This window comes from Carassius auratus, chromosome 39 (genome assembly GCF_003368295.1).
Source record: "Carassius auratus strain Wakin chromosome 39, ASM336829v1, whole genome shotgun sequence".
NCBI lineage: Eukaryota > Metazoa > Chordata > Actinopteri > Cypriniformes > Cyprinidae > Carassius > Carassius auratus.
The window spans coordinates 2,337,734-2,351,415 of NC_039281.1; the positions used below are offsets into that span (position 1 = coordinate 2,337,734).

General features: G+C 36.6%; 1 protein-coding gene across 1 annotated transcript in view; it reads left to right on the forward strand.

Annotated features, from left to right (window-relative positions):
* Positions 1 to 13,682, forward strand: part of LOC113057654 (polycomb group RING finger protein 3-like) — a 33,155-nt gene that overhangs the window by 5,432 nt on the left and 14,041 nt on the right. Inside the window, exons 2-4 of the mRNA XM_026225095.1 lie at positions 6,771 to 6,874; positions 10,589 to 10,706; positions 11,540 to 11,636. Of these exons, the coding sequence (XP_026080880.1) occupies positions 6,860 to 6,874; positions 10,589 to 10,706; positions 11,540 to 11,636 (230 nt within the window). The 5' untranslated portion in view covers positions 6,771 to 6,859. The remainder of the gene's footprint in view (positions 1 to 6,770; positions 6,875 to 10,588; positions 10,707 to 11,539; positions 11,637 to 13,682) is intronic.

The following is a 13,682-nucleotide window of genomic DNA, read 5'->3' on the forward strand; positions in this document are numbered from 1 at the left end:
TTTATTAAAGAAATAAATGACAATAAATGACTAACAGTTTTCAGTGTGAAGAAGAGTGTTTTATTTGTAAACCAGGCTTAATCAAGAGCTGGTAAAAAGTGGCATGTTAATGTTGTGGTATTGCCATAGCACAATTATGAACATTAAATGACAACCCCTGGGTTTTCAAATTCTCATCTTTATAAGCAGTGTAAGTGGAAATGAATCACAGCATTGACTTAAACTTCCCCGTATGATGTTGTCAGTCTTTCAACATGCTACTTGCGTGCTTTCTGTGTATTTTATCTTAAGGAGACAACCTTCAAACTCCGAATTTGTCTGTGCGATTACACATTCTGGAACACAAACAAGATTCAAGTCAATATAAAAGTTCCTACTATTGCTTGTAAAACTGGTGATGGTTTTTAGAGAGCTGAACAATGCATTCCTTTTTAAAGGATTTCATGCAATAAGCCGATGAACTCCGATTGAGTGTGATTGTGATGTTTTTTAATGAGGTTAACTACTGGAATTTAAGAGATATGGTATTTTACTGATATAATCGTGCCTTCTTGTCTGATGAACTTTTGAATTTTTAGGTGGTGATGCTTTCAGATCTGGGGCAATATGGCAATGATCACTCTTCTTTAGTAGATGTACAGTCGGATAAGTCTGATAAGAAAGTGTCTGCTAAGAAAGAATTAACAGACTATTGAATTATTTAAAACGAATGTAACCTCTTGATGTGTGGTAATGGGGCCACATCAGTTATTGCTTTTATGAAATGGTTGCAACATATACACTGGTTTATCACAAGAAATTGTTTGGCCAAACGTCTTGTGAAATACTTTTCACACATTTGATTCTGATAAAGTATTGAATCTAGAATTTGTGGCTTGGGCTGTTTCCAGTTGGCTATTAGAGTAACAAGGTTCAGTTTGTCTGTGTGAGATATACATATTTTTTCACAGTATATCCTGCTGGACTTCACCAAATATATAATAATATCATGAAGTTACATAAAAATACTTCAGGTTTCAAGAGACATTACTTAAATTGATCGTAATTTTCTGTCAGTCTTACTTCAGTGTCTTTGTTCATTTCTGTTTCTTGATGTGCGTTGATAAATTGTCATTCCTGGTCACAAATAAGAGCAGGAATGTGTGTGTGTGTTAAGACAGTAGTTGGGTCAGTTATGATTTTATATAAATGTTTTTTGCAAAACAAGATGTTCCAAGGTCTGTAAAGAAGCATTATTATGAGTTCAGTGGATTTTAGTCAGTGACTTAAACTAGATATTTTCTATATGTGCTTTACTTACCAAAAAAAGTGCCTTGGCATTATATTTTGGACATTGTACCATCATATTCTTTGGACTACTATGCAAACTCCATCACTCACCATATCAAAGTACCAGGTTTTTGCGATCTGATATCATTGCTGTTCCATGGTACCTCCACTATACCTTTTTTTTTTTTTTTTGTAAAGGTTTATTGAATCTGTCATTTACTAATTCATTAGGCCAGGTGCTCTAGCACTCTGAAAAGCGGTATTATCAGGTTGCTGAATGACATCAGTAAATCTCAATTGTCCAGCAATCTTATAGTCCGGCTCTGTAGCCATAGAGTCGCTCCCTGCTCCTCAGACAGACCCGACACTCCTCAATTGATGCTTCTTTTTTTTAGCATGAGGCCATAAAAGACTGTTTGTAACAAGCGTGAACCACTATTTTTGTCTGATTGTCGGGCCGTGTTCATTTAAGCGTTGGGGTCGCACACAAACCCATTTCTCCAGAGACAAAACTGCTCCGCTTAGTAAGTCTGTCATACTGTGGTGCCTCATTAGCTCCTCACAGAGCGCTTCGTACAGCTGGCAGCGTCTGTGTGCCTGGCCGTCTCAGAGCACTTCAATAGCTGCTGACGGATAACAGCGGATCCTTTGTGGCAGCAAATGTGTGAGAAACTGAGCGAAAGGTGTTACTGCTGGACACTTTGTATGAAAATGTTTGACACACCCCGTTATGAAAACCCTATTCACCTGTGGCATATGAGATGGCCTTTCTTTAGGGTCAGGTAAGGGCATTTCCTATGACGAGTGCTGCCCACTCGTCAAGGCAGTTTCTGCTCGTAAACCTCACTGTGTGGCCTGGCCGAACATGGATTTTGGTTTCTCTTGTAGAAAGCTCAAGCTGAGACTGAATTTGTCATAATCTTTGACTGCATTTGTTATGGAGAGCTGTGTCCGGAGTAAGAGAGGTTTAAACTGCCCTTAGGTTTATTCTGCTGCACTATTTGGTGTTTCAAATGTGTTTTGTCAAATAGTTTAGTGTCAAAGATTTTGACTCTGCTAAAGCACAAGAATACCATAATATGTTTGCAGACTTGTGTGTTTGCCCGACGAAGGTCTTTGAATGAAACGTTGCTATTTTTAACTCTTTGAATAAAGGTAGCATAACATTGTGCAGATCTTTTTTTTTTCTGCTATTTGATTTAGCCTTTGATCTTGCACCTGGTGAAGACTTTTTTTTGGAGGGGCGTATTTTGACTTTTTCTATTACCAGATATTTAAGAAACATGCTAAGAAACAGAAACAAGTTAACAAGCGAAAGATTATCTATTATTGAACATCTCAAATGAATAAAGACTTCAATTTCATCTGTAAAGCACATAAAGCTGTCGTTTGAGTTTATAAACTTCGATTTCATGCATGATAGATATGGATCTGCTAACTGAATGCAAAGTGTAAGTTCTAGAAGAATGTTTGTGTCTTGATGAGCATGTATCGCTCACTAGGAGTCGCTAAATGAACAGCTGCTGTTTTTTTTTTTTTGTTTCAACAGAGGATCAGTTACCCTATTGGTTAAAATCCCCAAACTGTTTACTTAAATATTAAATTAATAAATTACATCAAAACAGGGGCGTTTGCGTTATGATGTGGTGGGCTGCTCTGGTTCAGAAAGTCCAGGGCAACTTTTTGGTCCCAGTCCGTCCCTGAATGGCGCACCCCTATCCAAAAAGCACAACCAGTTGTATTAATAATGTTATCCTGAGTGTGAAGTGTTACCAGAATTAGTTTTAATTAAGGTGAAAAATAAAAGTTTTGTGTTTAATGTATTTGTGTTGATGTTGAAATGGATTTAAAAAACATATGGTATCGAAAAAAGTATCATTAGGAACCGGTATTGAAACTGAGGTATTGAAATTGGCACCGGATCGAAAGATTTTGAACAATACCCAGCCCTAGTAACTGAGCAGATCCCGTCTGGCACGGACAACCATGCCACGCTCAAAATTGCTTAAGTCACCTTTCTTTCCCATTCTGACATTCAGTTTGGAGTTCAGGAGATTGTCTTGATCACGACATATAGGATATATATATATATATATATATATATATATATATATATATATATATATGTTAGTATTAGTAATTTAGTTTAATTTACCTACATTTTAGTGTAAATTCATATCGATGGTGTGTTTGGTTAAAAGTGTTTGAAGTCCTGAATGAAGAGCTTGGGTCTAAGTTTTTTTTCTGTGAAATATTTGCATCTTCACTGCAAATTTTCAAAAATCTCTTATCTGGAACTCTTGTTTGTCATGATAACATGTTTGGTTTTGTTCTTTTGTTGTCTGAATATGGTGATGATGATAGAGTGTTTACTTCAGTAGGTTTAATGATAAGAACATGACAAATCATACCATCTCTGGTCAAAGTCTCTGGTCAAAGTGTTTTCACAATGTACAGTTGTGTGTAGGTTCTGTTTGATTTTGCTCTAAGCTGTACAGCTGTGATGCGATGGTTCCCAATCACAGCTCATTTCCTGTACAGCCCCAGCATGAAGTTTTTGCTCCAAACCCAAACTAACAACTGATTCAATTAGCACCAATGTCACTTTGGTCCTTCAAATGTTGGACACTCTGTGTGGCAATGATCTATCTATATTGGTCATGTTATTTTAAAACCCACTGAGATTCAAGTGGCTCCAGTCTGCAGTTTGTGTTAGGCACAGTTTCCTGTATTGTAATGAGATCTGTTTTCTTTTGTTATTTTAGTACCACAACAAAGTAGTGGTGCCCTCAGCAATGGTAGATTAAATTGCTGTTGATTTTTTCAGGAAATGTTGTTCTTAAACTGGAATTTGGGAAGTCTAGAGTCTCAGTTTACAAAGAGAATTACTGAAGTCAACCATTTTACTTCCGTAATGTGATGCATTTCTGATTGAAACAGGATATACATAAAAAAAATGTGGACCAAGCCTTTATTTGATTGCTAGTTGTCACCTATTAGTTCTAAACTATTAGTTCCCCATTAGTTCTAAACTTGTATAGTCTAAAATGTTCAACTGTTGGTTCTGCTGTGATTCTGATGATACACACTTACTCATATATCCTTAGATGACCTACATTCATGTGTTTGGTTTAAGTGCACTAATTTCACAGGCTAGCGAATAGACAGGAACTCCCAGACTGGGAGTCTCTGTGTCTGGAGTGTGGACTCAAGCAGGCCAGAAAAGTCTCAAAAAGAAAAAATCTCAGAAAAGTCTCAGCAAATTGTAATCTGTATCTGTGATATTTTATTTATATCATAAATTATAATATGATTTAATATATATTAAATTATATAATTATAGTATAGTATGTTGGTGGTAACACATATTGATATAATCGTAATAATAATACAAGTTAAAGTGCCCCTTTTATGGGTAATGAAAGGTTCATATTTTGGTTTTGGGAGTCCCCAACAACAGGTTGACATGCATGCAAGGTCCAAAAAAAACTTTCATTGTCTTATAATATGCATTTATTTTTACCTTATTTTTAACTTACTTGCTCAACGACTCCCAAATGACTCGCTCAACGATTCATTTTTCCAATCCCCTCATTTGCGTGACGCTAATCTGCGGTGATTGGTCGATTGGTCTCATTTTCATTTCATCATGCCTGACTGATAAAGCAGAGTTTGTGAGCGCAGTGCTGCTTTGTGTACTGCGTTACCGGGATAACAGCTATTTGTACCGCTCCAAAAGAGGCACCTATGGGCTAGGTGCACAAGATGGCACCGGTGAGCTTAAGCGACGAGAGTGTGTGCATACTTATTTCCGGTCTTGCGACGCTCGCATTGACTGTAAGGGAAGCTTACATACGAAACTTGGCTAGATGTATATAATTAATGATTTTCAAATTTAACAGCCGATAGTGGTATATCAAAAACATGGGGAAACATCCTCCCTATATTTTGCGTACCTCTGTGTGGAAATTCATCAAGATACAACGCGGAGATTGCTTTATTCTTCTGTTGATTATGCGGATCAGCATCAGGTCAGGTCCACAGGGATTTCTTCTTTCAAACACAAACCTCTCAAATATGCAATACTTTTCATTTTCGAAGAGCTGGTTTTGTTCTGTTATGTAAGATAAATGTTTCTGACTGTCAAACAAGACGCACAGAGATTTCTGATAAAGCATTTTTACTTTATTAGATAACATAATTTATAACTAACTGTACAATTAAAGGTATAAAGGTTTGCCTTAAATAAAAGATCGCTGTTTGCATTCATGTGTGTTTTTATCTGTTTATTTGTTTTGTGAAAGATCTGCAGCAAAAAATCATTATCTGTCTATGAGCAGCCATGTATATTGTTATTGTTTAGCATTAATTATAAGATTAAACTTAGTCACGTATTTTTTGCTGTGTCAAATAATAAAATATGTTGTGAAAATAACGATGAAACAGACTGATGTATGTGTACAATTGAGAAATGGATACTTCTGAAGATAAATCGCAGCCCACGTCTCACGAGGTAAATATTTAATATAAATAATAATAATGCAAACATTTTCGAGAAATAAGTAATTTGTACATTTACATATTTGGTAAGATAAAATACATTATATAGCTGTGTATACACACCATGATTTCAACTTTGATTTCGTGAACAGTAGTGAAATTAGTGTATTTAATTCATTCACCCGACCCAAACATACACAAGTTTCAAATCCACTGGCTCAGTTAACATTTGTAGTATAGTGATAATAGCAGTGTATATCTTATTTGCATATGAAGTGATATTATAAATCCTGTAAGAAGGTAATATTTGGACTTCTCCGGTTCTCTGCACTGACTTTAAGCACAACCGGAAATATCTACGCACACACTCGCAAGACTGGAAATCCAAGATGGCGGAGATATGCAACTAGCCCATTGGCAAAGAATGAATTAAAATTTTCATTCAGAACAACGCGAAAAGATCAACGAAGTGGGCAGGCAATATGCTTATATTTCATGTTTACATCACAATGAAACGGCTTGGGATTCATTTTAAAAAAAGACTCTATAGAGAGACAATAACTTTATAAACAGTGCAGTTTCAGATTTTAAAACTTGCAGGATGTTTTCATTCACTTAGAGCTGTGGTACACACTGCATGAAAGGTAATTTAAAAAAAATCCTTAATAGTGGCACTTTAATAATTAAGTTTTTCCAGTTGTAACTGAAAAATGATTGGTCATGACATAATTATGCATATCTTGTTTGTAATCAACAAACAGTATTATCTTAAAGATGTTGCATACCTTTATTGCACAGTTTTTGTAACCCCATAGTACAGTTTTAGGAAAGACATGGGGAAAAAAGCTCCATACTCTTTGTAGTTTGGCTTAATCATGAAAACTGAAAATATTATTTACTTAAAACATTCTGGAAAGGCAAAGGGGGAAAATAGTCTATTTCCTTGCAGTTATTTGTGTATAAATGTGTGTAAATAAATGAATGCCTGTGTGTTTTTGCAGCTGTGTGAAGTGGAGCACAGGATGCATAGTTAACACCACCCTGTGTCTCGCAGAAGAAGCCGGGCTGCCAGACCCTCAGTAGTAGACACATGGCGGCATTGGGGGTAAGTGAATCACTTCCTTTTGTGCTGCACAATGTTTAATCCGACTTAAATGAATAGTTAAAAAAATAAAACATTTCTGAAAATATACTCACCCTCAGGTCATCCAAAATGTAGATGAGTTGAACAGATTGAACAGAATTTGAGAAATGTAGAAATGTAGAAATCACTTGCTCCCCAATGGATCCTCTGCAGTGAATGGGTGCCGTCAGAATGAGAGTCCAATAATTCACAATTAATCCACACAATTCCAGTCCATCGATTAACATCTTGTCAAGTAAAAACCTGAACTTTTTGTAATAAGGATCCATTATTATCCATTTAGATGTTTTAACTTAAAACGGCCAATTCTGGCAAAAAATACAATAAAATATGTTATATCTGTCCATAATAATGCTTCCTCCAGTGAAAAAGTCCATCTCCTGCTGTTCCTCTCATCTCAAAATCCACACTTTATTTAGAACTGTTTTTATTTGTAAACTGTGCTTGATCGGTATCATTCCTGATTTCACTTCTGATTCATGCGAGTTGACTTTTTCAATGGAAAAATAAGTAAATAGATTTAATGTTATTGATAGACTTGTACAGGTGCATCTCAAAGAATTAGTATATCAAGGAAAAGCTATTTATTTTTTGTAATTTAATTTAAAAAAAGAAGATCAATCAAAAAAAGATTCACGAAACAGAAATGTTCAAGATCTCCAAAGCAGGTTCACTAATACACTCAATACTTTGTTGGGGCTACTTTTGTATGAATTACTGCTTCAATGGGGCGATGCATGGAGGCGATCAGTCTGTGGCACTGCTGAGGTGTTATTGAAGCCCAGGTTGCTTTGATAACAGCCTTCAGCTCCTCTGTATTGTTTGTCAGATGTTACTTATCTTCCTCTTCACAATACCCCATAGATTCTCTGTGAGGTTCAGGTCGGGTGAGTTGGCTGGCCAGTCAAGCACCGTAATATCATGGTCAGCAAACCACTTGGAAGTGTTTTTTGCACTGTGGGCAGGTGAAATGCTGCAAAATGAAATCAGCATCTCCATAAAGCATGTCAGAAGGAAGCATAAAGTGCTCCAAAATCTCCTGGTAGATGGCTGCATTGACTTTGGACTTAATAAAACACAATGGACCAACACCAGCAGACGTCACGGCACCCAAATCATCGCTGACTTCAGAAACTTCACTCTGGACTTTAGATTCTGTGCCTGTTCAGTCTTCCTCCAGACTCCAGACCTTAATTTCCAAATAAAATGCTAAATTTACTTTCATCTGAAAAGAGGAATGTGGACCACTGAACAACAGTCCAGTTCTTCTTCTCCTTACCCCAGGTCAAATGCTTCTGACGTTTTTTTCTGGTTCAGGAGTGTCTTGGTTCTAGGAATATGACAGCTGTAGCTCTCTTCCTGAAGACGTCTGAGTGTGGTGACTCTTGATGCGCTGACTCCAGCTTCAGTCCACTTCTTGTGAAGCTCTCCCAAGTTCATTAATCGACTTTTCCTGACAATCTTCCCAAGGCTGTGGTCATCCCTGTTGCTTGTGAATCTTTTCCTACCCCACTTTTTCTTTCTCACGTCATCTTTCTATGAATATATTTTCAAATGGCACTGAACAGCCAGCCCTTTCAGCAATGACCTCCTCGTGGAAGGTGTTGATGATTGCCTTCTGGACAATTCTTGTCTAAGTCAAGTTAATAGTCTTTCCCATAATTGTGGTTGCATGTTCCAAACTAGCCCAAGAGGTAACCAGTATTTATACTCAAAATTAATCAAACTAATCATGCTCAAAATGGAATATAATTTTTTTTTGAGATACTGAATTTTAAATTTTCCTATCAGAATAAAAAAAAAGAACTCTTGGAATATTTCAGTTTGTGTTCAATAAATCTAGAATATACGAAGTTTTCTATTTTTGTTTAAATAATAATTAAAAAATACCTTTTCAATAATATTCAGTTTTTTTTAGATGCACCTGTATTTCAGCCAGAAGCATGATTTGAAGTAAAAAAAAAAAAACATCTTGATGGATTTGTTTATTATAAAGATGCAGGTTTTCGCTTCACTGAAGTTATGTGGATTATTATTTTTTCTTTTTTCCATTTATTTGAACTCCTGCAGAGGATCATAGATGGCCCGAAGGGGAGTCGTTTTCAGCAGATTTTCATTTTTGAGTGAATATTCCTTTAACAATTTAAAAATTTTCACCCCAAAATTTCCATTATGTTGTTCTGTTTCCTTTGTTTTATCTCTTCATCAACCGAGACGTTCAGAATGTCCGTTTCAAGTGAATGGTGATTTATTCAGCTTTAAAAGGTCCAGTAAAAGTAATCCAAATAACTTTGCTAAATTCAAAGCTTAGAAGTCTTTAATTCCTTTATAATCATCTCCTCTGCTACAGAGCTCACAAACTTCCTTTGTGCCAAGTTGAATTGTCATACTTTTTAACAGTTTGTCTATGCTAAGACTAAAAATTGTATTGTGACATCTGTTATGTGTCATCCATGACCCTGTGTAATGTGTTGTTAATACTTGGATTTGACTTTTTTTTTTTTTTCTCAGAATACTGCATTTAGACTCGTGGGTAAATTAATGGCTTTGAAACTCCAACTTTTATTGAAGCCCACTAATGTGGGAGTGTAATATTCACTACAGCCCGTGGCAGTTCTCTGTCCTCATTTGACATTGCACTACACTGATTATGTTATTGCATCATGGCTGGTGGCTGAATTCATGAGGTTCGAAAAAAAAAATATTTTATGAGGAAGTGCCATAACATAAAACATCTGTGGTCATGCCTAACTGAACACATTTAGCCTTATTGCGGTACTAGCAGTGCTTCCCTTTCATCATCTACTTTTCTGCACTTGTTTCTGCTCCAACCATCTCTAACATCTCTAAAGACACCATTCAGTTTAACAGTGCACATTATTCCAATTTTTTTAAAATGCTATTTGTACATATGTATAATGTAAAAAAAAAAATTCTGTTAGATTTGATTAAAAGTTTTGATTATTTGTTTATAATGTTATAGAAAAAATGGAAACCTGTAGGTACCTGTATAAATAACATATACTGATAAACCATGCACAATGAGACGGGGAAGTAATTTGGGTATGTTGACTTTAATGTTGATGTTTGTGTAATATTTATGTACTTAATCCTAATATGATTATCAAAATTGATTCATGTATTAAAACAGGGATTTCAGACAATCTCTGATCAATCACCACAAAATTAAAATGGATGATATTGTGCAAATTCCCACTTTTTTTTTCTTAAAAGCTAAATCACAAATAACGGAGAAACATGTATCTAATTATTTTCTTTCCAGTGGGCCACTGAAGTGGTGAATAATCTGTTTAAACGGTATTGAATATGAGCAGCACATGTCCTGACACGGATTGGACTTCAGTGGATAGCATGTCTGGTCACTATATTTGTCTGGCTGCTTCACATCCCTGAACAAACAACACACTTTGTCTTTAAAGTGGAGACTAGGTTTTAGCCCCCCAAAAACATTGACTTCACTTAAAACATGAAGTTAGATTTGAATTTGACCTTTGTTTTGATTAAATGGGTGAAGGCAAGCCAATGGTTGGTTTAAAGGGTTGACCTCAGTGACCTATGAGTTCACCCTCTTGACCCCTGATTGTTCAGCCTGACTTTTGGATTGTTTTTTAAATGCTTTAACCTGTCTTTTCCCTCCCTTTCTTTCTCATCCAGAACCCCGAGATGTTAACCAGGAAGATTCAACTGTGGGACATCAATGCCCACATCACCTGTCGTCTGTGTGAGGGGTACCTGATCGACGCCACCACGGTCACTGAGTGCTTACACACCTGTAAGTGTCATTGCTATGCCACCATCTAGTCTTTCAGTTATGAACAATATTTTGAATCTATGTTGTCTATAGATATATATTTTGTGGAGAATTGGTGCTTTACCCAAAAATGTAAATTGGACTTACATTCACCTTAAAGACTTTTTATTCTTTGGACCATAAATGGTGAATTTTAAAGAACATTCTGCACGCTCTTGTCACTATAAAGAACATAAAGTGACATAAAATGAAAAATAAAATCCCAAATTTAAGTTAAGTTGTTCGTTCTTCGAGTCAAATCTTTTCCAGAGAATGGTCTGGTTCACAAAATCCGGTCCCAATGATTCGTTCTTGAATCAGACTGATTCAAGTTCAACTCACTGGCTCAGGGATGCAGCTGCAGTGATATAACAGCACATTGAATGGGAAGAGTCTTAGTGAACAAATCATTTATTACTGTTTTTGTGAACCAGATTAACCGATGCATTAAAAGGATCTGACTCAAAATCTTTTTTTGTTAAAATCATGTGGTTTGAACAGCAAAAGGAGGAGTCAAAAAATATTTTTCAGATTAATATTAGCATGTCAAGCTAGTATTTGAATAAAAACACTAGAGGGAGTCATTGTGCCACAGATCAAGAGCCTTTGAAATTATGCTTTAGTAGTTTGAGTCATAAAACTAGAGGGGCTATTAGGGTTTGTTTTTTTTCACTTCGGAGTCATTCAAACAAATTCACTTTAATGTGACATTCTTGTCTCTTGGAAATCAATATAATTATGGTTGTGATGTATTATGTGATGCGTACAGAATCAACTTAATAAAGGTGTCTAAACCGTGTGTTTGTACATTATAGTCTGCAGGAGCTGTTTGGTGAAGTATCTAGAAGAGAACAACACGTGTCCCACATGTCGGATTGTCATTCACCAGAGCCATCCACTGCAGTACATCGGGTAAGAGTTTACCGCAGTAAACAAACACCTCTCGATCAATGTAAACCATACAGCAGCCCAGTAGGGGTCCATCAAGGCACACCGGTGAATAGCAGAGTCTTCGACTGCTGGCTTCTGTGAATGTTAGTTGTGTGTCGTCACTGTCGTGCAGGCGACGTGGCTCCCTCCAGCTGTCTTTGTCGGAGGGTGAATTATTGATGTCCAGGGTGGAGCGTTCCTCTCCAGCACATTCAACCCAGAGAAAACATCTGCTGATGTGACCTGAAAGTTTTACACACTTCTGGAACTGAATTGCTCCAGATGATGTCATTTTAAGGGCAGCAGCTGTGCTAAACCATCACAGGATGTTTGTTTATCACAAAAAAAAAAGTATTTTTTACAAATTACATATACATATATATATATATATATATATATATATATATATATGTATGTATATATATATATATATATATATATATATATATATATATATATATATATGTATATATGTATATATATGTATATATGTATATATGTATATATGTATATATATGTATATATATATATATATATATATATATATATATATATATATATATATATATATATATATATATATATATATGTATGTATATGTAATTTGTAAAAAATACTTTTTTGCTCACTCTTAAGGTTGATGGCTTGTTGAAAGCCGCTTGTTGAGAAGAGTTGTTGCTTTAAGTGATCACACTTTTCCTGAGTAATTTTTGCCTGGCAGAAAATAAATCCTACAGACGTACAAGAAAGGAGCGGCAAAGACTTATGTAGATACCAAAGTCTCATAGACATGTGAACTCTTTTGACCGTAACCAACCACAACAAACTCCATAAAATGTGAATAAAAAAAAAAAAAACACAAATAAATAACTTGCAGGTTATTGCATATCATACATACCATGTTTTTAAATCTGATGTTACTTGGAGCCTTTGAGGTTATCTTGATGCATATGTACTCTTAAAGAGTTGACCGAACAAGCCTTTTGCAATAATGTCTCCAACTCAAACTTCCTGTTTCAACAAAAATGGCCTTAACCTTTTTATGCTGTGAGAACAAACTGCTGCTGAGAGACACGCGCAGATGTGCGTAGTGTGTAGGTGTGTGTAAACTGTTGGGGTGTGCCGTCCATCTGCCCCCTGAGCATCGGTGCCTCAGTGTCTGATGGATCTGCTGGTGCACTGGGCCGGATGCCAGGTCTTTTATAATTGTCATTTAGCAGCATAGAAGCTCACAGTCGCTCGCTGATGAGAAACAATTTCCAAACACATTAAATATTCACCACGGTCCCAGTTCTTCCTTCTGAGTGGGGCGGAAAAGAGTCGACGCGGCCCTGCTGCTAGATAAAAAAAGAAAAAGCCATGTGGGATACGAGAAGAAGAGACAATATAAGAGTTCTAGGTCAGTTACATCATGTTGTATGCTGTCAAACCAGCTCGTTTCCCTCTCCGCATGATTAATCTGACCTTAGTTTAACACCCCGGTGTTTATGAGCCACGTTGTTTGATCGTGAATGAAAACTGGATTTGTCTGTATTAACAGTGGCAGCTGATTGATCCTCAGTACTCTCTGGTACTTGTGTAAACATACACCCACACACACACAAAACAAAGCTTTTGTTGAACAGCTAGCTAAATGCCAGTCACCACCCTCACCACCAGGCCTACCGACCCCCTCTGTGGAAGCACCGTGGCGGCTAATTGGACCTCTGCCTTCCCCGCCAGGCTGCTGGGATTTGGGAACAGGTGGCAGCTCTGGCTGTGCACCAGGGACACAGGTGCTCCTCTGCCTAACAGTCCTGAACTCTCTCTGTCTCTCTCTCGCTCATTGTGCCCTCAGGGAGCAGATCAGCTAACAGCAAGCTGGACTCTGACACAGAATGTGGCCTGGTTTCTCAAAGTGGCACAAGTGTAGATCTAAGATCAGTTTCCGAATAGTCGGAGTCATTATGTGCCATTAAGAGGAATTATCCTGCCTCAAGGACTTGTTCACTGAACTAGAAAATCTAAAAAAAATAATAGCATATTGTA